This window comes from Takifugu flavidus, chromosome 13, assembly GCF_003711565.1.
Source record: "Takifugu flavidus isolate HTHZ2018 chromosome 13, ASM371156v2, whole genome shotgun sequence".
NCBI classification, from domain to species: domain Eukaryota; kingdom Metazoa; phylum Chordata; class Actinopteri; order Tetraodontiformes; family Tetraodontidae; genus Takifugu; species Takifugu flavidus.
Window position 1 is genome coordinate 11,537,310 of NC_079532.1, and position 27,150 is coordinate 11,564,459.

General features: G+C 45.7%; 3 protein-coding genes across 4 annotated transcripts; all 3 read right to left on the bottom strand.

The window, feature by feature from the left end:
• Positions 1–4: 4 nt before the first annotated feature.
• On the bottom strand, positions 5–6,836 carry blm (BLM RecQ like helicase). 2 transcript variants are annotated; one of them, XM_057052797.1, is made up of 22 exons: positions 6,490–6,836; positions 6,103–6,163; positions 5,421–6,018; positions 5,212–5,338; positions 4,779–4,870; positions 4,548–4,662; positions 3,808–4,466; positions 3,541–3,717; positions 3,304–3,422; positions 3,122–3,235; positions 2,932–3,030; positions 2,703–2,851; positions 2,509–2,615; positions 2,216–2,376; positions 1,948–2,143; positions 1,691–1,881; positions 1,462–1,606; positions 1,190–1,389; positions 923–1,118; positions 715–837; positions 436–637; positions 5–344 (listed from the first exon to the last, which is right to left on the bottom strand). In XM_057052797.1, exons 1-22 carry the CDS (start codon positions 6,582–6,584, stop codon positions 170–172), a joined length of 4,101 nt encoding a protein of 1,366 aa, XP_056908777.1. In that variant the 5' UTR covers positions 6,585–6,836; the 3' UTR covers positions 5–169. The 2 variants fall into 2 exon arrangements, with proteins under 2 accessions (XP_056908777.1, XP_056908776.1); XM_057052796.1 differs by having other exon boundaries at positions 5,421–6,163.
• Positions 6,837–7,229: 393 nt separating this feature from the next.
• ctsh (cathepsin H) lies at positions 7,230–10,082 on the bottom strand. The gene is made up of 12 exons (XM_057052808.1): positions 9,854–10,082; positions 9,662–9,693; positions 9,484–9,586; positions 9,333–9,403; positions 9,144–9,248; positions 8,689–8,775; positions 8,528–8,583; positions 8,368–8,449; positions 8,194–8,262; positions 8,009–8,115; positions 7,744–7,869; positions 7,230–7,647 (listed from the first exon to the last, which is right to left on the bottom strand). The coding sequence occupies exons 1-12, from the start codon at positions 9,918–9,920 to the stop codon at positions 7,578–7,580; spliced, it is 975 nt and encodes a 324-aa protein (XP_056908788.1). The 5' UTR covers positions 9,921–10,082; the 3' UTR covers positions 7,230–7,577.
• Positions 10,083–10,506: 424 nt separating this feature from the next.
• On the bottom strand, positions 10,507–26,764 carry rasgrf1 (Ras protein specific guanine nucleotide releasing factor 1). Its single transcript, XM_057052798.1, has 27 exons — positions 25,952–26,764; positions 23,141–23,247; positions 22,874–23,021; positions 21,688–21,780; positions 21,350–21,603; positions 20,878–20,957; positions 20,598–20,791; positions 20,005–20,114; positions 19,716–19,834; positions 19,405–19,565; positions 19,143–19,206; positions 18,450–18,592; positions 18,258–18,340; positions 17,928–18,176; positions 16,230–16,600; positions 16,027–16,146; positions 15,019–15,189; positions 14,723–14,829; positions 14,462–14,574; positions 14,292–14,352; positions 14,072–14,172; positions 13,906–13,990; positions 13,633–13,830; positions 13,472–13,551; positions 13,255–13,372; positions 13,103–13,171; positions 10,507–12,620 (listed from the first exon to the last, which is right to left on the bottom strand). The coding sequence occupies exons 1-27, from the start codon at positions 26,225–26,227 to the stop codon at positions 12,528–12,530; spliced, it is 3,768 nt and encodes a 1,255-aa protein (XP_056908778.1). The 5' UTR covers positions 26,228–26,764; the 3' UTR covers positions 10,507–12,527.
• Between the last annotated feature and the right edge of the window lie 386 nt (positions 26,765–27,150).

The window sequence follows — 27,150 nt, forward strand, 5'->3', positions numbered from 1 at the left end:
CTGATCGCATATAAAATGGTTTTAATATAAAAATCACAGGGAAATACATTTACAAACAAACATAATGCTCCATCCGAACACAGTGAGGACTGGACAGAAATAAATAGACATTTTCAATGAGCAGCTGGTTTAGTGATGGAAAATAGAACGTTTGGTCCACGGGATGGGACTAACCAAGGTGTGAGAAGGATGGTTTAAGGAAAGCCCTCTGATTGGTCTGAGGCGTCGGGAGGCTCATGATGCCCGGCCTCCTGCTGGCAGGTGCCTCACCTGCTGGGCTCTTGCGCCCCCTGCCGGCAGCTTTAGATCCACCTCTGGAGCCTGATGACCACGACTGATTGGTGCTGTATCCACAGCACAGCAGCAAAGAAAAGGAAATCTCAGCGATGGGGAGACGAGTATTTTAAGCTATGACGAACTCGTGAGACTACAGACCCTTTAGAGTTGGAGCCCGTGTTGCCGTATCCTTTTCTCTTCTTGGAGTACTTGAAGAACGGAGCTTTCTTTCTCTTCTGTCCCCGCGCCGGCTGGTTGAAGTAGGTGGACTCGGTGTCATCTTCTTCTCCCTCATTGTAATCGATGCGCCCTGCCCTCGTGTCTATCCACCCGTCACCATCAGGGGCCGTTTGCTCCGCAGCTACAGGGACAACATCAAATTATACACCCAACTGTAAGAGGACACGAGGAGCCAGGAACTAGGGCTGATTGTCCCACCGGGAAGCTTCCACTCCGAGTATTTCTGCAGGACCTGGATGACTTCGGCTCCGTATTTTTCCAGTCTGTCTTCAGTCACACCGTCGATCTGCAGCAGTTCTTCAGGCTCACTGGAGAGTTTCTCTGTGATTGAAAAATTAGCAAAGAAATAAAACTCCCACCTCCACAGCAGAGAGATTCGGGCCATCTTAACGGCTTCAGACATTACCGGCTATCTTTCTCAACGAGGAAGTGGAGAAGATGTTGTAATAGTGAATGCCGAACGCTTTGCCCAACTGCTTGCACAGATTTGTCAGCTCCTCCAGACACTCCTGGACCTTCTGCTCCCTCTGGGAAACATTCTTGGCCACAGCGGCTTTGTGTTTCCTGATGCTGGAAGCGCTCTCCGTTTCATAGAACTCCACCTGTGTTGGAAAAAAAGCACCATCAACGACCCACAAAAACACTCAGGTATTTCTAGGAACCATTCGTTCACCTGCATCTGTCCAAACAGCACGTTGGTGGCGTTGGGTCCAGCAGAAATGTAACACACCGCTTGGCCGCCATTAGTAATGTAGAGATCCTCCATCAGGACGTTGTCCAGAACCAGCCTTTTAAACAGGCGGTCAGCATTATGCCTGGAGTAGGCACCACCCATCCCGTACATTCCTGTCTGCACCTTGGCAGATTTTGACCCTGATTGAATAAAAAAAACACACTTTTTTACAGATTTGCCGGTTTCAAAGTACGCTCAATTATCTGTTTTACCTATAAAGATGTCCACGAGCATGTTCAGGGTCAGCCGGTTCTGCTGAGGGGTCCTGCCATACCGCGTTCCAACCTTCTCGCAGTTCTCCTGAACAAACCGCACGATCTTCTTCACGTCTTCGGTAACGTTCCTCATCTTGTATTGCTGCACGCACAAACATTTAAACACGCCCACTCAATCAAAGAGACATTTTTTATGGCGATACACCCGGGCGAGGAGGCTCCCTACGTTGGGTTTGGCGCAGTTGTCGCAGCTGACGTCCGCGTGCTCCTTACAGAAGCTCCTGTTGAACTTCAGCTCGCCGAAATAAGCCAGCAGCTGAATTCTTCTGCACTCCATGCTGTTCTCGCAGAAGTGCACCATGCTGTGAAGGTTGTTGTAGTGGGTCGCCTTGGTCTGACTGTCTCCTTCTCTGTCCACTGACAAAAACACACTTAATTGTGCTGAGGAGTTCCTCTAATCGGAGAACGCTCTGGCCTGCTTACTGCTGATGATCCTTTTGATGCGGTGGACGTCAGCGTAGGAGTAGAAGAGAATGCAATGGGAGATTTCTCCGTCTCTGCCTGCCCTCCCAGACTCCTGATAATAACCTTCCACAGACTTGGGCAGGCTGGCGTGGATCACGTAGCGCACGTCGGGTTTGTCGATGCCCATTCCGAACGCTATGGTGGCACAGATGACCTAACGGGCAAAAGACTTAATATGAGGAGCTCCGAGAATCCACAAGGACTGTTTTGTGTATTAAGCGCCGACCTGGCAGCCGTCCTGATTGATCCACTTTGTCTGCACATATTCTCTGTTGCCGTCACTCAGTCCTGCGTGATAGGAGAGAGCCTGTAACCCTGCTCTCTGCAGACTCTCCGCCATGGCGTCGCAGTCGTTGCGGGACAGGCAGTAAATAATACCGGAGTCACCTGAGACGCAGACGGGCCAATTTATGGAACACAAACTATGCAAATCGGCGTTTCAACCAAGTTTCTCAATTAAATACGACAAACTCCACGTAGAAATCAAAAGATGCAGGACTGTAATTAGTAATTATTTACGTGGGTAGTGCTTCTTGATCCAGCTGATACAATCTTCATCCACCTTTTTGGGTTTCTTGGGCAGCACAGCGTACTTCAGGTTGGTTCTGTTGAAACTCATCGTAAACCTGAAATATCGGCGGAAAAAAATGTTTTAAGCTTTCGGATTCGATGATGACGGATACAAAACGCACAGTCTGGGATGAGGGACGCACACTTGTGGCCGATTCATATTGAGCTGGTTGTGGATGTCTTTCTGAACACGGGGGGTGGCGGTCGCCGTCAGCGCCATCATGGGCACCTGAGGGAACTTCTTGCGTAGCTCGTGAAGTTTCTTGTAATCTGGGCGGAAATCATGGCCCCACTGACGGATATAAAGTCGTCCGATTAAGAGGAATGACTTTAAAAGGGTGCTGCAGCTTGCGTATAAATCCAAGAACACACCTGACTGACGCAATGGGCCTCATCTATGACGAACCGGGCCAGAAGGCCTCGCTCGTACAGGTTTTGTAACGCAGAGATCAGCTTGTTACTCGCGCTCACCTGAGGGCAAAAGGATTCAAACCAGTCACAGCTAATTCCTTTACAGAAATCATGAAAACATTATTCTGACATTTAAGAAAAGCCCCCCCACCTTCTCCGGTGTGACATAAAGCAGCTTAACAATAGGCTCCTTCCTTGAGAGCTGCATATAGATCCTCCCCGCCTCTCTTTCCCCCAAATCACCTGACAGACTTGTTGCTGGGATCTGAAAGGTTTGACATGAGTCAGAAGGTTCTCACGATCCGTTCAGAAAGCGGGCGTGAACACACTTACGTCTAATGTGGTCAGCTTCTGAATCTGATCTACGATTAGAGATTTGAGAGGAGAGATGACCACCGTGACACCTGGCGACACACAGGCAGGGAGCTGATAGCATAAGCTTTTACCTCCACCTACAAAAAAGATTAACACAGGGATTAAGGAGAAGACTGTGACCAATTCAAATATCTGGAGGCTCTCAGAATATCTGTGCAACAGAAATGAGCCAACAGGTGAATGCATGTATTTTACCTGTAGGCATCAAAACAAACGTGTCCTCTCCCTGCAGCGTTGCGTTAATTGCTTCTAGTTGATTGTAGCGGAACTGATGGAGGCCAAAGCGTTTGTGGAAGATCTTCATCATCTCCTGGGAGTAGTGGAAGTTGAATCCTCTGAAGTGCTCATGTGCGGGGTTTCTGAATGTGGGTTCTGGAAGCAAAAAAGTGAGTAAAATGTGTAAAAAAACAACCACCAAAGAGGTTCTCCGACATATAAAAGCACATTTTCTGAATTGTTTACCAGGGGAGATGTTTAAAGGCTTGGGTGTGGATGGAGGCGTTGTGGGTTTCTTCTGCCACTGAGACTTGGTTGGTCCTCCCTCTTTTATTGTCCTATTGGTGGCGCCGGGGTTTTGCGAAACTCCAGACAAAGACGGAGATTGTTCGTAGTAATTCGGAATGTCGGATTCGTTCAAGTCATCTATGTCAAAGTCGTCGATGTAGAAATCGTCTTGCTCCATGCCTTCCGTGGCTGATGTTCGCGAAACATTCCCGAGGGGAATCTCTTGCCTCTTTGGTGATAAGAAGCCATCTGAACGGTCCGGGTCCGCGCTATTGTTCTTAGAGAAATTTAAATGAGCGTTCTTTACAGGATCAGTTGTGGGAGAGTCACAGTGATCATAGTCCACGTGCGCGGCCGTGCTCTTCGTACTAGCCAGGGGCTCGACATGAATGATGCTGTCAGAGTGATCCGAGTCATAGTCAACACATATTGATGAAGATCTCCTCGTCTGTGGAGGGTTCCTACAGTCCAAGGGTGCAGAGTACCGGGAGGAGAAGATGCCTGATGTAGCACTGCTATAACAGGAATTTCCCTTAGAGCTGGGTTCATTTATCACTGTGCTGTCTGGCAGCTGCATCCTTAATAAACCGCCACCACCAGTTGCAAGAATCCTCTTCCTGGATGAAAGAGACATAATTGTCACCCCACCGACAGCAGATTGAATATCATCCCTAATACCATGTTCCACTCATACAAACCTCTGAGCCCTTTTCAACAAAAGCTCACTTCCACAAGACAGAGCTATTAGTTCATGCTCGGGGATGGAATCCACCAGGGCGCAAATGGACTCCATGATGCTGGAGAGCTGCTCATCTGGCATCAGAAAGGAGCAACGATCACTTTAATGAGCAGTGATGTCTTGAATAATTTGGTTATTAAGTAAAATTTAAAAAAAACAAAAAGGAAAAATTACAAAGAAAACCACCCACTTGTTTTGACTTTTGAAGGGGGGTCAGGGGGCTCATGTGCTGCCACGCTGGGACTGATTTGACTTTCAAAACCAGCCGACATTGATCTGTTTCTAAAGAAAAGATGTGAAACTGAACTAAAAGCAGTTAAAGTCACAACAGTCAATATGGAAATACTGATACAAGATATATAAATGTAAAGCCAAGCAACGTCTCATAATAGTAGTTACCAATATACTCTACAAAAATATATAAACATTGTCTTTTTTCACTCAAAGTTTAAAGTATGAAAAACATGGTGAATGTAATTTTTAGTAATGACTCTCCAATGTGTCTCTTGTCTAATTTTAACAAACGGTATAACATTTTCTTAGCATCCAGCCTCAATAATGTACACAAGTACGTCTCTGACCATTAAACAGTGACTGACAAACCGTTAATTAGGAGAACTAACCGTGTGGCTAAAGCAGAGGCTATCTCATCAGTAACTGGAGAAGGAGGTATGAAGTCGAGGTCATTTTCAGGCTCCGAGTTGTCATCAAGCTCTATTACCTTTGACTCCATCCAGGAGCTTTTCGTCTCTAAAGAAAACACACCATGCAAAACATCAACACGCTATTTTTAATGGCTAAATTGTGAACAGTGTCAGAAACAATGTGTTACCTTTTGCTTCTTTAAGAGGCTCCTCCCCAGCGTCCTCGTCACTATTGTTCAGGACAGATTTTGTATGAACAGTACGACGCCTTCTGCTCGGTCTCACCGGAGAATCGCCGAATAAACAGTCTTCTTGGTCCGGATCAGGTCCCCGTGAATCTGCAGCTACTTGGACACTGTGTTCCGATACGTTTAATTCTGCACAAGATTGTTCTTTTCCCAAAAGTTTGGTGTCTGGTTCCGTGACTGACATATCATTGTTTCCCTTCCCTGTACAGGAGGATTTTTCCTCATTGGGGGGTGGTACAGGTTCAGTGCTCAGCTCACATTTTTCTGAACTATATGAGACATTTTTTCCGTTGACTGGTAAATCAAAATCATCAAAATCATCCCAGTCATTGTCTTGAAATCCCAGAGATGCATCTAAACTTGAGGAACTGGCTGGCGTTCCATTAACAAAGTGAATGTCCGATTTAGTTGTAGCCACTTTAGCAGACCCTGCTGAGGGAATTGGACCTGAAGGAGGCCGGTTATCGATGGAGTCCGACTTGGCTTTTGAATTTACGGGGAAGGTGGTGTCGATTTTGGATTTTTTAGATCTTTCAAGCTTGTTTGAAAATGTTAAATGAGATTGAGTCACCAAATTGTTCTTACACACATTGACATCCCTGCTTTTGAATACGTTGTTTACCTTGGTTGGGATTTCCACCCTAGTTGCTACAGATGAGGATTTCTTTTTAAAAGAAAAGGGCCTGGAAGAGGAGAGAAAAAGAAAGGTGTTGTTCACTTCACATGTTCTGCCTGCAGGTAAAATATTGATGGAATTGCAAAGAATATTAACAGAAAAACCTCCTCTGTATAATACAAATACGAAAGCTCTGTAGTTCCGTGTTATAAGGCAGCTAAAGACTCCGTTTCCAAGTAGACACGTTCTCTAGATGAAATAATAAAAACACTATGCATTCTAATGCAGGTTGGTAATTAGTAGGAAGAGTCTGCGAGTCCGTTAGCGCACCTGACAGATCAATGCTAAGTGTTAGCTTGCATTATTTCCCTGGTCTGTTCACTGTTCACTTACCCCGTTTTGGGTTTAGTCGAGGACAGTTTGCTTTGAGCCGAGTTGCTGTGCCTCGCCAGCTGTTCCTTCAAGTTATTTTGAGGAAGAGTAGACATGGTAGTGGTAAGAAGCGCCACAGGGGTTAGCGACTAAGCTAGCTGAGCTCCGTTCGGGATGCAGCGACTACTTTCTCCAGCACTGTTCTCGGTGGCACAAGTTATTAAATAGTTGACATGAGTTTGTGTCTCCGCTGGCCTATAGACCATTTCAGTCCAGCTCACTTGTAGAGTTTTACAGCATATAGCGGCATAGTCTTAGCTCTGTTATGACTATTATGACGGAAATTAAGCGCCCGCGCGACTTTTATTGGCCAATGAAAATCATGCAATGGTAAATGATTTGGCCAATGGGATTCTGGGAAATGTAGTATCTTTCGCACAACGTGTGTCAAAGAGAAATGTGCAAATGCTGTCGTTAATTCTAAGTAATCTAAAAATATATATATATACAACTAATTTTCCTGAATGTATTTATTCTTTAAAGTGACCTTGAACGTTGTTTTTACAAATGCGATGGTATTGGATAAACTGCTGAAATGTCTCACATAGATATGATGAATAATTTCCATTATATCACTTTAATCATCATTCTGATTATGTGTGAAGTTGAAACACAATGTTACAATGATTACATGATTGACAATTAGTCAGTTTAGGGCCACCTCACTTCCTCCTGACTATGTAAACATAAGGACAAATGAATTATTTATCTTTGCAGAGAGTTTATTCACATACTCCTTTTAAAGTTTTCACAAAGCCAAAAGCTACAATGATTTGGTCGCACCTAATTTTTAAACATTAAGCATAATCACTGTATATAGACTCAGTTTCCAGGGTTGTTTGGATAGATCATGTGTCTTATAGTCAAGGAAAGAGATATTATAGACTTGATTGATGATTTCACAGAAACTAATTTTCATAATGAACACATTTCCTGATGTAACTGCAATATTGTTAATATTGGACATATTCTAGCCCATATACAAAATCACAACATGCTAGTCAAAAGTTTTGATTCTGTTCCCTTTTCTAGCCATCTGAACACAGTCATCACACCTCAGGAAAAGAGCTACAAGCAGCTAGTCCACACATGTTCTTCCCCCGCATGATAAGGAAGTATCTGCGTGGGATAAAAACAAAATAAAAACATTACAATCCATTTGGCTTAGCCATACTGTATGTTGGTGTAGGACAGGAAATAAAGTTCGATTGTTACCCATCTTGCCCCCAGCCGGGTCCCCACGAGTTCTTCACTATCCAATAGGGAGTGCCATTTTCACTCCCATACCCAACTGCCAACACTGCATGGTTAACCTTGTCTGTGGTGGTGTGGCACGTTGAGCTAAAAGGGAAAAGAGTTGAATTTCTTCGGGTTAAAAAGTGAAAAACAACAACAACAAGGAACATCTACCCTTGCTTGAGACAGAAGCTTTTCTTGTCTGCACATCCAAAATCGAAATATTCCAGTGACGTCATCTCACCTGGAGTAAACGCCGCTTGAGTAATGCATGAAGTCAGAAGTCACCTCAAAGGCAAAGCTGACTGGATTGCGAGTGGCAACAGCGTCCTCCATTTCCTTCTCATCATACTGCAACAGCAAGATGTGTTTATTTACTCTATCCGACCAACAGAAAGCCTAAAACCACTGTTTCCAAAGTTGACCTACAGCAGTTATGTTAACCACGTTCTTCACAAAAGCAGCCGCCAGCTCTGGCTTGTAGGCACATTTATCCTCCTTGATGAACAGACACAAAATCAAATGGAATACTGTATATAAAGGACAACGCCTTTGCGTGTTCTGTAATATTCTTTAGAACGTGTTGGGCCATTTTGTTCCTACAAAGGCTGTGTATGGGTAGTCGCTCTCAGTCATCAGTCCCTTATTGTATTTGATGTATTCAAAGGCTTGGCTTGGAAGACCTCTAGATCAAAATAAGAACCATTATTGTCAGCATGCTACTACTCAAAGTACCAGAGGAGGGTGTAAATGTTCCACTCACCCGTTGCAACCATGGTTGTTGAAGTCCTGCGCACAGTCCACCAGCTGTTGTTCTGACTAATAAATGTAAGAATTGAAGGTGACAGTAAATATTTCCGAGGGGTCAAAGGAGCTGTGTTGATACACAAGGTGGATGTTTTGCATTAAGGAAACATCAGTCACCAGGGGGACAAGCTTCCCGCCGTTGATGGCCGTTACGGACTCCAGACAGCCAGTTGTGGAAAAGGTCCAGCAGCTACCACAGCTTCCCTGCAGCGAGGGGAACAAACCCAGGACGAAAAAGGCAGATTTTATTTATATATTAGCTGTTTGTTAAAACCGAAAAAGAGACGACAGATCCAATAATACATCTAAACAGATCTCCCATGGCGTGTATATGAACTGGTGCACGAAAGACATGGATCTAAACCTACAAACTCCACATGATTACGTTTGTGCAGAGCAGAAGATTGAACTTGAAAATGTCTAACAGAGGCAGAAGCCTGTTTATAACATAAAAGATACAAGATTTGTGCACCACTTGTGATTTTAGAGGAAGTGATAGTGCCACCGTCAGGATTATTACTGTACCAAGGAAGTGGTCACAGGAGGGATTTTTTCTGCATAACTCGCCTGACCTGATTCTTCACAGGTGTCACGTAATTTCCCTTTTTTCTCCAGTCGATAGATTCCGGGTGTGGGCTGTTTGTTTGGATGTAACTGCCTTTTGTGGCAGAGCAGTTCTGCAATGACAACGATGAAACAGTCAAAAAAAGAAAGTTATTTTTTTTAATCTTATTATTATTGTTGTGTACAGCAGACATTACCTGTGGTTCAGCCCAGAGGAAATGCTTCCTGAACTCAGCAAAAGTCATGTCTGAATACTGGTTCAGCCTCACTGCAGCAGGAGATTAAACGCATCATTGATTTATTCTCCATTAAAGATTTAGTGGATGCATGTTCCAAAGACGGTCTTACTGGTGAAAGAATGGTTTCCCTCATTGTGTTTGTCAATCCTCCTCTTGTTCTCAGTGAATATCTGCAGTCTCTGGTCGAAGTCCTTCACGTACGCCTTGTTGTGCTGCAGGAAGTGGACGCATGATTTTACACTGATTTTATTCTGATACATTTGATCAGCGGATTCAATTCAACCTACCAGCGCCATCCATGATCTGAACTCTCGTTCATCTGCGTTGGAAAATAAATTATAAATGGTGCAAGAGTCAATTAAACTGTTGACAAGTAGATATTTTGCTTTAGAACGTGAAAGTGAAAGTGAAGAATACAAAGCTACAAAGGCAACTACGGGTTCTGAGCACAAAAAACACATCACATCAAAGAAGTCTACCTTGTTGCAGCAGGTGAAAGGCTGAAGATACTGAAATAAAAGCCCACAAAATCAGTGCGAGTGCCATGATCGGTCAATCAGACAGAGAGGAAGAGGAAGAGTCCGGACGGAGCGGCAGAATAATGCACAATGGATGTCTGGAGCAACCAATCGGGGAAAAGCCCGTAAAACAACCCGTGACTGAAACCAATACAAGAAGCAGGATGTTCTGTTAAAAATGCAGGTGGGATTTAACTTCCAGGGACAGCCCCCCCATTGCTGCAAATATATAAATAAATGTGTCAGATTTTTTTTTCTTCCTAAAGTGAGCCATAAAACAGGAAACTTGCCCGAATGTAATACTCTTGATGTCCAGAAGGGGGAGCTGTTTGCATCAGGAGGACCCGCATCCCAACAAACGCTCAGAAAAATTCCCAGTATGAACCTGGTTCCCCATCTGATCCGTTGCCTTTAAATAAACTTCACACCAGATTCCCCTGATATAAAATTAATTTATTAGCAAGAAGCAACTGTGAAACATATGGGCGGTTAAGTTGTCATCATTACTTTTCTTTTGTCCTATTTTCATTTTGTTTTTCTTACAAAACAGAGGGTTATTTTTTTTTTAAGGTGTGGAAACAGGAGGGTTGAAAGATAATTTTCATACCACTGGATATTGCTAACGGCAAATTGTTTATTTGTTGATATACTTCATAAGAGTGTGTGCATGTAGAAGTGTATACAGTATATATAGCATTTGTTTGTGAGGGTGTCACATGCCTGTCGTATGAGTTTCAAAAGTGTACTGTACATACATAGTAAAAATACATACAAATATTCACAGAATAAGCACTACGTTACTATATTCCTGCTAACATAAATGGTTATAGACAGGATTACAGTATAAATGCAAAACACTTTTAGGTTATCTCCTACCTCTAAGTCATGGTTTTAGGACCACACTGTTGTAGCATCTTGTGTTTTAGCTTGAGACACATTTTCTTTTGTTAGGATTACACAGTTCCACATTGAGAAATATGCAGGGTTGCATCTACAAAATGTACAGCACATTTCAGTGAGGTGAAATAACAACAAAGTACAAAATACTATCCCATGTTCATATAAAGAGCAAGTCACTCTCTCTTATACTACTACAAAAATAGTGTTTGAATGCTGCAGGCAGAGGTCATTCACATATGTTTTATCATAGTTTTTCAACAGCAATGCATATAACAGAGTGATATACTGTATAGTCACGTTCCACAATCACTGGAACAGCAAAAAAAAAGGACAGATTGTCTTTTAATTACAGAAGAGCAATAACCTTGAAACTCGACACAAGTATCGCCAAACCTGAAGGTACAACACTCTCCATTTGTTCTTTTGGAAATAAAGCACAGAAAAAGGTGATATTTGGGATTGCTGTACCGGTGCAATTTCAGTCTAACAGTAAATTTAGATTAATATACTTTTGCCTTACTTAGCAGCAATTTACAGAAATCGTTGTGCTATCACACGGCATAGCTGGTTCCATTAAATAAACTGAGGTGTTTGAGGTGTCGGGCATGGCGGCACCTTGGGTTAATAAGGAGTGTTATTGCTTTAAAACATAAAAACACATTGAGTAGTATCGTTTTTTTTTGGGATATTGAAGACACATATACAGAAGATCAGAGGTTCCCAGTATGGTCTGTAAAAACCAGCTCTTTCATATTTTATGCTTCAGCAGGAAAAAGTTCTGAAAATAAATATTTGGAGATAATACCAAGAACAAAAAGGCCGATGATATCTGGTGATTATTAACTTGATTGGTAATTAAGTTTGACTTTATGCTTGCATATCTACTGTTTTTAGACACAATGTTGTGACCATCTGTTGGCTTTAATGACATGGCGACGGACAAAAATGGTGCTCACAGGAATGGTGAGCCGATAAACTTCAGAATAAAAGCATTTGCATTTAGGTAGAGGTGTGGGTATGTGATACAACTAAACTAGTCCCTCAACAACAAACAGAGCATGCAGTCGGTATCAGGAGACTTGTTTTTGGTTGAGATTTCTGTAGCGCTTGAGCTGGTCTACACGTCGCCAAATTTGAAATAATGCGCGGAACCATGTGCTGGAAGCCAGGAACCCTTAAAGTTGTGGCCAGAGATGAAATGAAGATGCAGTTCCCTCTCGTCCGGTTTGGGAAGCACTTGAGCTTTAGATTCTTTGCTTTACTTCTTGTTCTTTATCTATAAATATAGTGATTATTTTCTCTCTGCTCTTTTACCTGGTTGGATGCAATTACCTTTTTACAATGCTACATCGTTTGCGGAGAAACGTAGTCATCGATAAAACTCAAAGAGAACGATGAGCGGCAGCACAACTGCTCAGAAAGTGCAAAGTCGACAGTATAAAATGGTGCTAATAATGTCATTGGTCACTATGAAGGCACGTCTGTGTACAGCCAGAGTGACCTCTCTTATTATGCGTGAAGTTCCCCAAAGAAAGAAAAAGAATTCCCAAAGCAGCTGGCATCATGGTAAAAGTAGGAACAACAACCAAGGAAACATACAGGGAACAAATTTGTGTCAGCAAACATCTACTGTACAGAAAAGCAAAGATCTTAAACGTGTACAACTGTACAGAACATTTAATGTGAAATGATGTTTAAATCAACAGTGACGATAGTGTGGAGGCCCCCTTCCCCATCAGTTGGGCACTTTAGGCTCAATTCGGAGTGAGGCTTCATACATGCTCTCTTCGTCCAGAACAAAGCTCAGATCCAACAGATACTGGGCAGCCTGAAACACAGAAGACAGACGTTTAGGGAATTTCTGGTTTTGATGGTTCCATGTAGCTTTCAGATACTCTAAAATCCTCCTGGGTGTGAGTGCATGATAGCAGCAATGTATAGATGAGCGACATTAAAACACCTCTCTATCGCCCTCTGCTGGATGAAAACATCTGCCTGACAAGACATCTGTTTTTACCCCCCTTCGGTCTTTAATTTAACTTTAGAAAATACAGAAAAAAATATACCCTAAATAGCCTGTACTACATGATGTCCTTGGGCGGAAGGTGCACCTAATTTTAGGTGCAGTTGACATAAATGCTGTAATCTCACGTAGCATATATTTATTTATTTATTTGGCCATTTTAGTTCATTCGTTGCAGCATATTAGATTTACCGCAGGTGCTGATGAAACCTCAAACACCGGCCTCCTAATTATTAGTCCAAACATTGCATTTTAACAGCCGGTCTGGACAAACGTGCTTTATTTACCTTTGGTTGGAGGTCGATCTTGTACGCCGTTTGCTGAAACTGCCTGATCTCTCGGATGATGTGCGAAATCTGCAAAAGCAACCGCGACAGCAGCCTGTCAGCATCTGCGATCAAAGCCCGTCGACGCCCCTGCGGCCCGGAGGGAAGCTCACCATTCTCATCTTGGAGAAGTTGACCAAATTGTCCTCCGTGTAGTTGGGCGTCCCCTCCTCGATGAAAGCCAGGTCGGTCAGGTACATTCCCAGATAGGGCACGCAGGGGGGATCGCAGCTGGTGGGAAAACAAGACACATGCTGCACCCGTACTGGCGTGTTTGCTGTATCGATCCAGAATGAAACCGAGTACGGCGTGTCCTTGGGTTGAACTTACTTCTTCAAAGCCTCCCTCAGGTTTTTGAACCTCCCCTCTGATGAGACCAGCTTCTGCAGCTTGTCGATTAACGCTTTCGTCTGGTGGAAAAGGTTAGTTTGAATAGCAGTTAACAGGAAGCGCGTGAGGAAGCAGAACCTTTGATCCGCTCTGACGCGCACCTGCTTGGACACCTTGAGCCAGGTCTTCTTGAGGCGGAACACGGAGCTGCGGTTGAGCGAGGAGGTGATCTCCAGCACGGCGTTGTAGTTGTGGAGACACCGGCAGATGTCGGCCACGGCCACCCATTTCTCTATGACCGCCACCCGAGTGACCACATCCTCGCAGCGCAGGATCTCGGTAGCAATAAGGTTGCTTATCTGGTAGGGAGATAAAGACGGATGGATGCTACCCTGCAGGACTCAGGTGCATCGGTTCTGCCCAAAGGAACCTACGTCGTTGAAGTGCTTCGTGGTCCTCATGATGTACGGCGTCTTCTCATTTTTGTCGTTCTTCATCCAGCCTTGTCCGAAGAATTCCCTGTAAGGTAAAAAGATCGGAAGGAAAAGGGAACTGATGGGCTCTTTTTGACCAACAACTCTTGGAAATGAGGATACTCACGCATATGGAATGACTTTAAACACCAAATGGTCCAACAGAGTGAGCTGTTCTGCAATCTCCAGCGCGGAGTGGCTCTCGAAGGGCTCGGCTTCCCCCCCCACCTACCGGACACAAGAGAACAACACCACACCTGGATTATCACACTTGGGTGGAACTAACGTTACGGTGATGATGCATCCATGTGACTGAGATTCAATCAGAGCTCCTGCCCATCACTGACCAGTTGTGTTGCATCTTCAAGGGTGATCTGGTTGTCACCATGATCTTCTTGAGTTAGAGTTCTGTCAGAATGCAACCCCCCCACGAAAAATAAAAGACATTTAAAGCCGGAATTACATAATTTACTACTAGGATTAGGGTTACAAGCAAATGGGGGGTTGAGAGCAGCACCTGATGATGTTAGCGGCTGCCTTCCTCTCTTGGGTCAACAGCTCTGGGTCATGCATAACCTCCTCCAGGAAGGCAATAACCTTTGTCTTCAGCTCATTGTTGGTCTCAAAATCCTGTAAAAGGACCAACGCCAGACACATAATGGTGTTGAAACAAGGTCAATTAAGCTGCTTATATTTAAACCACCACCTTTGTGTCCTTCAGTCTAAAGGCTGGTTTAAGAATATACAAAGTATGTGTGAATTGGTGGGGAGGATTTACCGGAGAGTGCTTGGACACCCAGTGCCTCAGGACATTCAGCACTCTGTTGGTCGCAGCCCGCCTGATCACAAACTCCTTGTCACCGTTTCTCTGATCAGTTGGGAACCCTGCAGGAAATATATTACAGGTTGTGTAACTTTTCTACAAACCGCTTCAACCCTAGAGAGCGGCGCGATCGGGGGAACCTTTCCACCTAAATTGTATTCAAATCAGAGCCGCTGTACATCTTGTGCTCGGCCGAGTTCGTTAAAATGGCACCTTGCAGTGCAAATTAAAAAGTGAGGGGCAGTGTGTACCAGTGCTGGCGAGGGACATCCTCCGATATTTTTCCTTTGTAGGCGTGCCCTCATTGGCTCCAGCTGTAGCGATAGCAAAGGCGGAGGCAGCAGACAGGGCACTGCGGTTGTTATCTAACTCTCTACACGAGGACATCACCATGCCGTTGTTGTAGGAAAACAGTGAGAACTCTGCAGAGGGGGAAAAAAGCAGGAACATAAGGCACATTCTGGTGCCATATAAGACCATCTGAGAGGTGATCACCAGTTATATTTACATTAACTCTGAGTCAAATCTGTACTGAGCACTATTAATATCACTGCTCCGACTGCAGCATGGCTGCTGACTGCTTCTAAAAGCCTCCGCTAGGGGGCGCTGTACACCCACAGAAGTGTTTCCCTCCAGATTTTCCTTTACATGAGGCTTTGATATTCAAGATGGTTGCAGCTAAATATAGCCACCAAATATCAGCATAACAGAGGAATCAACAGATTCTCTGTAGTCTGTTCTGTTTAAACCCTGGGAGCACGCACAGATCGTAAGCAGCTCAGAATGCTGCAGCATATGAGACCCTTCCCCGTGTCTCTAAATGATTTCTGATCGAGGCTTTTCGAAGAAAATGAAAAGGCTTTTTTTTTTTTGGGAAGACTTTTGAGGGACAGATCATCGCGGCTCCAGTGGAACAGCCTTTTCACTGGGGGCGGAACGGAAAACACGCTCTTGATGTAGTTGCTATGACACAAGTTTTCCGGCACCTACTGCAGCCAAGCCTTGGCTACAATCGTCACTACCGAACAATTTATCTTCCACATGATGTCCTTGCCATTTCTACCCCGAGTGAAAGCTTTAATTCTAATTGAAAGCCTGTAAAAATACCAAATCAGTGGAGCCACAGGCTCTTTGTTTATTATGTGCCGCAGCGCGGCGAAGCGGCTGAGGCATCAGGTACAGGTGTCATGCCAGCATGCAGTTTTAAAGCCTGGATAGTCACAGCTATTTTCAATCCACATATCTAGGTCACAATGTACCTGAGGAGTTTTTGCATTTGATGTTTTTTGGGGTGGTTGGTGACTTGGTGGGAGACGCCTCTGGATCGGCGTCATCGCTCTGATTCGGATCGTTGTCGCTTTCTTCCCGCACTGAGAGATCTGTGAGGCGATATGAATAATCAATCAGTGTCCGTTTGATTAGCACAGCTAACTGTCAAAACAGATTGCTTCGGCTGATTTACCTTGCTTGGACACTGGAGCGTCCTCCGTCTTGTCCTTCCTGTCCTCTCCCTCATCCGGGATCTTGCTCGCAATCGGACTGGACACGTACAGTTTGTTGATGTCCAGAGTGGTTTTGCTGAAGGGGGACATGGAGGAGTACATGCTTGCATAGCCATTGGAGGAGCAGCTGAGGGCGGCCAGGTCGAGAGCTTTGCCCCCAGTGATGATGGGGATGTTGAGGGAGAGCTTGCGCCGGCGGTTGGGGGAAGAGTTTTTGGCGATGGCGAGAGGAGGGGGCGAGGAGAACTTTCTGCTGGCTCTGGGGGAGGTTGGGGGCTCTCCGTACAGCAATTTACTGTTCTGACTGCTGGCAAAGAATAACTCCAGAGACCTGAAACAATGGAGGACGCACGCATTTCAACCGGGGGAGGTATCATCTCCATGACACTTGGTAACTACACACAATGCGATCAGGAGCAAAGCACAAAGCACCTTTGGAAGAACACAACAAGCCGAGTTAGCGACCAGTGCACTTATCACTTCGGAGCAGGGTACAATCCGCAGTGTTGCACAAATGCTCTCCCACTCCATGCCACCCTCCTGGCGACCTCACGGGTTCCCATAAATAGCACATTGTGCGCATGGCCACTGCTGACACACGCAGCCGAGTGTAGGTGTCTCAGTGACATGACAGCTGCCACAGGGGAGCACGCGGCAGGGCGTGGGCACGGGGGGAGCTCCCCGGCGATCCGATCCTCGCAGCCCGACCCGCCGCTTCTGGAGCGGCGCTTCGGCGGTATGGATCTTTTGCAGGCAAGAAAGGAAGGTGGGAGGGTGGGGGATGTGGGGGTCCTGCACCACTGAGGTTGGTTGCCATAGAGAAGGGGAGCCTATCTGAGATGCTCCCACCAGCCAGAGGAGAATGGACTTTTTTTTTTTTTTTGCCTTTGACGCACATAAATGCACGCATTCATGGTGAGGTCGTCTCAACGTTCACGTTCCTCTAAAATAAACGTGTACACGAAGCTCTTCCAGTCTCACACGTGCTGCAGTGTTTGTTCTGAATCTGTTTCAATTCCTCCAAAGAAGCCTTATTGTTTGTGTTGCCACGTCGACGGCTGATGCGTGGAAAACATTCCCGCACAATTACCTACGGTGTCTTTCACAAAGGACGACTTTCTCAGCAGAAAGCACTTTAATTTGATGACTAAAATTCAAATCCAGCTTCTGGAATAGTCAATATTCTCCTCAGAGATGAAAAGCAAGCCCATTCTATTGTGTTTCTGACAGATTGCCGTACATGTTACACATTCAGATGGACACTAATGTGCCCATTCTCCCTGTGCTGCTGTGTGGGTTTATGAAAAAGTGCTCATCGCAACGGCTGCTAACATCCATTTGGGCCACGCTAGCATTCCTAACATTGTAAAAGTTCGCTCTCGGTACAAGAGCGGGACAATATAGTGTTAGGGTTGGGATTAGGAACCCGCCCTGGAGGCTGCAGGGGCCGACAAACACAGTTAACCTAAACATTCGACCTTCGAGACTCTTGGATTCTTTATATGCGCCGCGTGAATGAGAGGACAAAGAAGCACAGCGTGTCTCGGCCTCATCTTTATGCAGCAGCGTGCTGAGGCGTGAAAGGACGCCGAGCAGATCAGATTTATTTGCCCGTTGCTGTAAATAATTCAACAGCGCGCGAGTCTGTTGGCGCTCACCGTGCGGGGATGGCACTGATGGGCTTCTTGTAGATGGTGATGAGTTTGTCCAACACCACGTCGGCGGTGGTGAACACGCGGTACGAGTGCAGGAAGGTGTTCAGGAAGTCGATGGAGAGGAACCGCAGGTCGGTCAGCCTCTCCAGGAGGCGCTCCACGCTGGCGTAGCGGATCTGCAGCACCTTGCAGGAGTTCATCATCTTACTGAAACGGATGTCCACGTCGTCACAGTACAGGCTCGAATCCGATCTGCTCGGGCAAAAGACAGAAGGCGGTTGGACGTTTTTAAAGCGGCGATTCAGAGGCGACGCCGATGTAACCGCGGCTCACTTGATCATCTGCGGGACTGTGACTTTGGAGTTGTCCTCGAAGGCGTTCATCATCAGCCCATTGCAGCGGATGTTGTCGATGCACTGTGGGACGGATGGAGCAGAGGGGATGTTAGCGAGTTCTGTAGCGCGCAGGCTTCCTGCCAACGTCCTCTCGTCTGAATGCTGCAGACTCTAATTCGGGTTGACGTGCCTGGCTGATGTCACTGGTCCAGGCAGACTTCTCCTGCCTGGAGGAGGCCACCAGGATGACTGTGAATGACTGGCTGTCCTTTGGCTCCACCACAATCTTGAAGTCCAGGTGCTCCATGTCCTGGCCGGTCTTGTCCGATTTGGCTTCAGGGCAAAAATCACAATGACGTCAGTTAAAGTTATTCTCTTTTTTTTTAATCCTTTGTATTCATTTATTTTAATGCTATTTGTTATTGTGATTTGGGGGGAATTATATCTTTGTTTTATCATTTTGAATCCTCAGATTTCAGTGTCCTTGACTGTTATGACCTGGTCCAGACATAAAATAATTACCATTTAATGTTATAAGTACAAGCATTATTACTGTAGAACAACAATTATAACCAGTATTTTCACAGATTTAGCACGTTGTTTGCACCATAATTGCAGTTAGAGTCATTTTAGGATGTTTTATCTCTGCTATGAGTATGTGTGAGTGAATAAATCAAAATAAAACACTAAATTCTCTGATTAAACTCTAATCTGTTGCTCACGTTTTACCCCCCCCCCCGAACTTCATCAAATTCTTGATCAACAGTTTGACCCGTAGGTTCATTCTGGAAATGCCAAGCAACCTAAATGTTGTTCCGATCCAATTATTCTACATTTTCAACACTGTCCCCCTCTGCGAGGATGGAATGGACTAAACACTCACACTCGTCGTCCGTCCCCTCGGGGTCCTCCAAGAGTGTACAGTCTATTAGCGAGACAACTCCATTCTGCAAATACAAGAACGTATATGTTCCTTCTCTCAGCTGAGCTTCACAGCGAGGTTTGTTGCACCACTTTGACTCATCTGCTCAGCTCTGACGCGTCCTTTTGCAGTAATTGGCTACTTTGCGAAGTAAATGCAAACCAAAAACAAAGAGATTCTTTCTTTGGATATAATATTAGAAACATTTGATACTGCCGTCCACCTTGGTCAGATGTAGCTTTCCTCCAGAACCTCTGGTGCAGATGATTAAATGCTTGGAGAAGAGGAAGCACTGCCTTTCTCCCTCTTTCTTCAGAGACAGAGAGCCCAGACGCCCACGGGTGATCTTGCCCTTCTCACTCATGGGTACTTGGATGAGAGACCCTTAATGTGGGAATACAAGGGTTTGTTGAAATGGAGGAGAAGATGAAGATGCCGCCGTGAGTGGAAGATAGTCAAGGACAAAGGGAAATATTGGAAAACATCTCCTTAATTTGGATGTGAGGCGGGAGGATGCACGCTGGCGGGAGTTACCTTGTCTCACAAAAGTCTGGCTGGTGTCGAGGAGGATCTCGCAGCCCTCCACGATCATGCGCTCGATTGCCAGGTTCTTCCTGATATTTTCTGTCTCGCTCACTTCGTCATGCATGATTCTAGGAACAGAAGGACTCCTCATTATTTTTGTAATGCTGGATGGAGCGGCGACTCTCCCTGTAAATGCTTTTTTGATATCATATCTGTTCTATTAGTCATTACGTCCTCCCACACGTCGACACTTCCAAGTAAATAATAAATAATTTTTATTTAGATCAATTAAAAGTACCTGGAGAGCTCCTCCAACTTCGACTTGGCATAGTCCAGACTATTCCTCTCTATATGTTCGTGGGGCGTGTGTGCCAGGAGCTCGTGGAGCGTTAGAATGTAGCGAGGGATCTACAGTGGCATGATGGAAACCAACAGGGGAGTCACACATAAATAAGTGTACCCACAATGGTGCACACGCAGGAATATATCCGGGCGCGTGTACACTAATGAGAAGTGGATCAGCAGAGAACCCAATCTAGCAATCATCAGCAAAATTTATTAGCAACACAGCATAGCCTGCAGAAGGCCCCAGCAGAGCAGACTGTCAGGAAACTGCATGGCTCACCAGAACGGAGCCATTATTAAAGCTGGAAAAACAACTGTCTTCAGGAGACACGAAAAACACTACAGGGATGTTCTGCGGAAAGGCGGACGGCCGCCTGCTGTTCCTGTTCCTGATCAGTGAGCAGGACTCATAGAACACAGAACAGGACAGACCCAAAGAGTAAAGATCATTGGAGTCCTCCTCGTTCTTCTTTTTAATTCAAAACAATTCAATGCATCCCAGATCCGTGGGGGATCACGTGGGCAGAACAAGCGGCACTATCAAACCTGGAACATGGGGTAGGTCAGGAAGGTCTCCAGAGTCCTCTCCTCACAGTCGGGCTTGGCCTCGTACTGCTTCAGCAGCTTGTCAAAGTCCCGGTTCTGCTTGCAGTGAGCCAGGATCTGCAGGCTGTACTGGTGGTTCCTCACAAACTCCTGGTAGATGTTCAGCATGGGCAGCAGGATGTCAAACAGGTCGGCTACAGAGACACGGAGTGGTTACGACCTCTGTTCATGACCGATACATGAAAACAATCTGTGAAAGGGTGAAGAACAGTCAGGTTACCCAGCACTAACGTCGGCCAGCTCGCTATTCTGGCTTTTAGGCCCTGGTAGAATATCTGATGTAGAAACATGATCGTTTCACTGAAAAAAAAGAGGGGAGGGGGGAGTTTTATTAATCATTGTCCACCACAGCAAATACAAAATTCTCAAACCAGTCAAAGGAAAACTTTGTCTTTAAAATGGAAAATCAGCGCTTTGTTTATACAAAACACAACGGATGCAGTGAAGAAAGTGAATAAATCGTCGACGGGCTCGTTTGCGTTGGTTCGTCGGAACGTCTCTGCTCCTCCACAATCATTCCTCAGGTTGCGTTTCCAGCTCGTAAGCTTGAAATACCAACAAGAGGGCTTTTCACGCATCTGCGTCTCCAGGAAACATCCAAAGATTTGTGGGACAAATTAAAAATGTGTCGTTTCACTGTGACGGATGAAGGTTGAGGAGACATGTTAACGTTTAAGCTAATTGGTCCGCACCTGTTCAGGAATATGCTGCTGACGTCGTCGTGGGTGATCGGGGGCTTCTTGGAGCTGGCAGCCATGCGGAGGGGCCTCAAAAAGTTGTTGACCAGGATGTGAAGCTGCTGGACGTACTCGGCCTCCGAGTCCAACATGCTGAACACCACCTGGTTCCTCTTCCTCATGCTCTCGGCGTGAGGCGAGCGGATGTAGTCCTGGATAATGGTCTTCCACTTCCTCCTGCAGATCCAGCCTCTGAGGAAGCTCTGCACCTGGAATTGAAAACAGCTCCGGTCAGCTTCTTAGACCCTGAATCGGTCGCGACCCAAAGTGCAGAGGAGGGATTCAGCCTTTACTTTTTTGATTTTCTTGATCTCGGAGTCATCGTCAGACGGGGCGGCTGCGGGGCTGGCGTGGATCTTCTCGTTGTCTTTGAGCAGCCCGGCGATCTGCCAGGGAGGCAGTCAGAAGCCGGTTTGATCACACTTACTTTGCTTCTTCCCACTTACTTTACCAGAACGTAAACACAGTGACAGAGTTAACGGCGCAGAACCCGTCACCGCCGTCGGCTGACACTTTAGCCTCAGCGCTCGAGCTGTGCTCACTTCACCGCCGCCACTACCTCACAGCCGATATTCTTCCTCAGTTGTCTTTTATCTTGGCCCTTTGATTGCATCGTTTCAGCTGAATCTATCCCAACAGTTGGTGCACCAGTTACAGGACACACACACCATTCACACACACACTCACACTCACTTTAAACACCCCATGTAAGGTCCAACCTGGAGCCTAACCTGACACCTCTTTTTCATGAGGCTGCTGTGCTAACCACTGCGCTTCCTGAATTCCCCTCCAGATGTTGCCAGTGGTGATGACATAAACAGCCCAGAGGGGCCATGAGCCATTCGGGCGGAGGCACCTTTCCTTCGCCTGCTGACAACATGCATATGCAGCTTTATTTGATATGCAACATCGGATTTGCATATGAAAGTGACCCTCTGAAGAATACACACGCCAGTATCACAGGGACACAAACGGGTTTGCTTTGTACAAACCTGTGACAAACATGATCAAAGATTCTGGCTATTCTCTACTATGGCAGGCGGTGCGCTCCTCTGTGGTATAGTATTATTCTATTACAACGTCTATTTCCAGGTATGAATTATGCTAATTTGTATATAGCTACAGGTCTGCTACTTTGTCTGGTATATTGATGTATTTTAGCTAGATTTCTTTGTTGACTCACATGATTTATTTTATCTTATTTTAGGTCTTTTTTCCCCGCCACATCTCATTTCAGAGTATCTCTGGATTGTTGGCCGAGCGCACGTACACATCCATGGGTGGCTGCAGGGCTGATTAGGCACGGCAAAAATCTAATTCTGATCATTTTTGCCAAAACAGGATGGAAGGTTGGCTTGTTTATTTATTTGGGCAGCCTTATTGTTAATCCTCCGGACAAACAACCTCAACATAAACAGTCTTAATTTCCTTTGTTAAATCTTTCTCCTCAAATTGGTGGAATCTCTCAGCTAATATTACCTCAGACTTCAGCCTTTCAATCTCTATTTCCCCATCTTCTATCTGTTGTCGAAGTTGCTTAGCAACAGTTTTCTCCGTCTCCACAATCTGAAGCAGATGAAGATACTTCTGCATCAGACTCTCGTGCTCATTGGCCAAGTTTCTGTAGCTGCAACACAGAAGCGTGGACACCCAGAGAACATCAGTGTATCAGAGTATCAACAAAGTTGGGTCATCCTTCATCATTCTAACGAATCCACATCTGCTACGGGCCAACATCTGGAATACCTGGCATGTGAAATCGCAGCCACCCATTCATCGCAGTCCTTTACGTCCTCTGTGCGCAACTCCAGCGCCTTTTGGTTTTCGTGGGTGAAGCTGATGGTGAAATAATACTGAAACGAATAAAAAAGGGGAGGTTAGCGAACAAACCAGCGAGACTCTCAGCATCCCAACATGTTCTCGCCGGGTTCTGCGTGGTCTCGACAGCAGCGACCGCTTTTAGCTGGCTAAATCTGCCCTAGAGAGGCTCAAGTCGAGCTCCTCCGCAGATTTCTTTATTTATTTATTTTATGTTTGTGTCGCTGCCTCGCTGCTGGAGACATCAAGCGGGTGATTTAAAACCACACAGGACCCGGGGAAGCCGCATCTCCCTCGCCCACCAGCGCCACTGATGGAGCACGGTGAGGGAAACCTCTCTCAGCTCAGCTCTCACACATTTCCCAGCAACTAAAAGCTCAACTTACTAATACCAGTAATAATAATAATAATACTGTAACTGCTTTCCTCCATTTTATTTCCTCCATTTAAATATAACACATGCTAAACAGCAGCCTACATTTCCTGTTCTTACGTAACAGTAAAGCAGCAGTTTGCATTAAAACAAAGCGTGTTCAGCATTGGAGCAAATGAGGCCCAAATCTCCCTGAAGTGAAGCTGACCGGCCTCCAATCTTTTGGCCTGGTGCTCAACAGGCACCTATCAACCTGCAGCTGATCATTATTCACGGCTGAGTGCTCTTCCGTCTTCACATTCATTAGGTATTCATTGCACCGTCAAAGAAAATCTATTCCTGGCAGAGGGGCCTGCGAGTTGTTGTAGTTTTCCCTCATGATCTCTCTGAGAGTGCGGCGAGTGTCTGATGTGAGGCAATATTAAACACATGCACAGTCTGCTTTGTGTTTATGCCTGAGTCATGCACCTTTAATCAGTATTGATCTGAACAGTGATATAATGACCTAATAATTAGGATGTATTAAACATGCTTAGTTACTGCATGCAAAATTCACATCAGTGTATTTCTAGTGGTGTATAATGAGAGATAAATATTGATGTTTTTGCTCTCTAAATGGACAATTGCAAGTGATAAACAGCTGTAAAACAACGTTCTTAACGCGCATTATGAAATGGGTCATAGATGCCAACAATCCATGAACTGTCCTATAAAGAGACTCAATTTCGATGGCTTTAAATTAGAGAGAATTAGCTTCCAGCTTCCATCAAATGATGAAGCTTTGCCTCCTTTTCTGGAATTCTGGGGTTCATCTTTGTGCCTGAGGTGGACAACAAGCTCGGTTTTCTATAAATGGACTCTGACCCCTCCGCAGTACCACGAGGAACAAATTTAGCCCACTGGCATTAATGGGAGAAGTGCGACACGCTATCTCTCCCAGTTACCCCCACCTCCTCCAACTGCATCATTCTTTAGGATGCAAATAAGGGTTGCCATAGAAACCCCGGGCTCCGACGCATTATCATTTTCACACTAACTCAGGATAAACAGAATGTGGGGATTATGGCGGATTGCACAAATGTTGTTGCAAAAGCGTAAATCCAGGTGGGGGTTAGTGATAGAGGTGATATATTCCCCCTCTGTTGAGGATGTTTATGAGTATTCAGCAGCCCATCATATCAGCCAGATTAGACATTCATAACGGGTGCATGTCTTGGTGTTTTTCACTCTGCCAACGGGATTGATCAGGCAGGAAGACTCAGCTGTCTTCTCCAAAGACTGCGACGAATTTATATTTCTTTATGGTGCACTTCAGCGGAAGCACACTGGGGGGGGGGGGGGGGGGGGGGGGGGGGAATATCTCAGGGAGGCTCAAAGTAACTGTCAGAAGACAATATTAGCCGCTGCGTTGCAATCTGCTGTGTCAGCACAAAGGCAGCTGTTCACAGGAAGAGCCTGGATGCACTTTGAAACGCAGTCCTTCCAACAGAGTCAGGCACACAGCCTGGAGAGGGAAGAGGGAAGAGGAGGAGGAGGAGGCCGCGGCAATTTATGCTGCTCAACTGTACCTTCACCATAACAGGACGGCCATTTCAAACCCATGTTCCTCTGTGTTCACTACACATATTAAGGTCTTTCTTTTGATGACATTATACATTTATAACATTTGTGACGTCTCCATTAAAATAGACTAAATTAAATGGTTAACAATAGCATAAAGCAAAGACCAGGTGCAGTATAAACGCAATCTCCAGTGTTTCATATAGGTCGTCTGATGTATTTAAGAGCTGTTTAGAGGCGCCCTGCTGTTCCCTCAGCCCGCAGTTCCACCACCGTCCACTAGATGGAAACATTGAGGCAACAACTTTTTCTCTTTTTTTTGCACGTTTTATTGGAAGGAGCAGGTATACTGTATCACTATCCGCCCTAAAACATCGAAAAGATGATGACCGAAAGTCACAACATCCCACCGGTCTGACTGCAAACGCAACAAATGGCACCGTGCGGAGGAAGGGACGGCGCTGGTTCCTCTGCTGCAAAACACCGCATCAGCCAGCGCCGCTGCGATGTTATGAGGTGTTATATTGTTACCCCATCGTTAATTCTATGTAAGGATTACATAACGACCCATACAGCAGTGTGGAAACGCGTGCTCCTCTGTTGTGCTGCGTTCGAGGTCACCGCAACATATATGCGTATAAAGCGCACGTTGGGGACTGCGATAGAGTTCAAAGGCGGTTAAGGCGCAGAGCAAATTTGCATTGAATGTAAAGCTTGTCAATATTTTAACACGATCGCTGGGGGGGAGCCAAACACCGAGCGAGGACGGCCGTGTGTGTGTTTGCGCGCACGCACGCACTCCATACCTGCTTCTCCAAACACTCCTTGGCTGACTGCGAGGGCTTCGGCGAAGGCGCCCTGTCGCATATGCATCCTTCCAACAGGTATAATCCAGAGGGTCGAGAGCTAGACTCGTTCTCGAAGTAGAAGAGCATATTTTGTAACAAAGCAAACCACTTTGTGTGCCATTTCGTGTTGTCAGAGCTCTTTTTGCTCAAGCACCCTCGCCTCGTACCATCCTTCTTTGCCAAAAGCCCCAGGTAGGTGACATGGCCATCATTGAGCCGTATTCCCTTCTGCATTTTTGATTGTGGACGCTCGGAGCCGCACCGGGTGGATCGCTCGTTACATCCTTCTCAAGTCGCCGAGGGAGACGGATAAAATCAAGAGAGAGAAGCGCTTGACTTTCTGTTAGCGGATCAGCACCGGCGGGCTCTTCCGCTCCGTCAGACGCGTTCACCGCGCTGGTATCTGAGTAAGAAAAAGAGGGACGAAATCAAAGTCCAGCATCCTTAAATCCGGGGCCATACTCCATGCGCTTTAAGAGTCCACGTCTGAATCAACAAGGAGAACGGAGAGCATTAAAAAAAAGAAGGAAGAACCCGGTCTAAATAGCGCGGAACGCAAAGGGGGGGAAGGGGTTCGGGGTTTGTCCTTTTCTCACATGAAAATCTCCAGAAAGCAGGAGGCTGCGTGCTGAGCTAGGCAGCGCTGGGTGAAGTCACATGACGCATGCTTGGGAAAGCAGATTTCAGGACCTTGGACAGGGACGTTTCCACAAGATGCCGCATAAGTTGAGTCTCCCCCTACACGCGTGCACACACACGCGCGCACGCCTCGAGCCCACCGCCAGGACGTGAGGGGAGATTTCAGAGCTCCATCACATCCTAACCGGCTCCGCTTCCTTTCAAACACTTCATTTGTCAATTCCCCCCAACTGGAAACCACATTTGTGTCTGTCATGTTCGAGGGGTCTGGACTGGGTTACGTAAGATGAAATAAAGTGGCACCAGATGTCATTTGGGGGTAGATTTTCATGAATTCTTCAGCCTACATCTCAAAACCACAATCAGGAAGATGAGTCAATGCGAATTAACCGCTTACATTTAATTTTGTAATGGGGGAAAAGGAGAGAAAAATCTATTCTAAAGAGATCATAATTATCAAGGGGGTTTAAATCATGTCCTCCCAAAGTTGTGTCACGTTGATTTTGTTCATTTCTTCA

Bases quoted from the DNA above. Each gene is read 5' to 3' on its own strand.
- ctsh (XM_057052808.1), bottom strand. From the start codon at position 9,920: ATGGCACTCGCACTGATTTTGTGGGCTTTTATTTCAGTATCTTCAGCC. The intron at 8,450-8,527 runs GTGAGTGGAACA...ATTTTGATCTAG, and splicing joins AACAACCATGGTTGCAACGG to AGGTCTTCCAAGCCAAGCCT. The intron at 8,116-8,193 runs GTAGGTCAACTT...TTGCTGTTGCAG, and splicing joins ACGTGGTTAACATAACTGCT to TATGATGAGAAGGAAATGGA.
- blm (XM_057052796.1), bottom strand. From the start codon at position 6,584: ATGTCTACTCTTCCTCAAAATAACTTGAAGGAACAGCTGGCGAGGCAC. The intron at 3,031-3,121 runs GTGGGGGGGCTT...TTTTGCCCTCAG, and splicing joins TTTATGTCACACCGGAGAAG to GTGAGCGCGAGTAACAAGCT. The intron at 838-922 runs GTAATGTCTGAA...TTTCAATCACAG, and splicing joins CTCGTTGAGAAAGATAGCCG to AGAAACTCTCCAGTGAGCCT.
- rasgrf1 (XM_057052798.1), bottom strand. From the start codon at position 26,227: ATGCAGAAGGGAATACGGCTCAATGATGGCCATGTCACCTACCTGGGG. The intron at 14,353-14,461 runs GTGCTGCTCTCA...GCATTCTGACAG, and splicing joins GCAGCCGCTAACATCATCAG to AACTCTAACTCAAGAAGATC. The intron at 13,373-13,471 runs GTAAGTTCAACC...TTTTCCCACCAG, and splicing joins CTGAGGGAGGCTTTGAAGAA to CTGCGATCCCCCCTGCGTGC.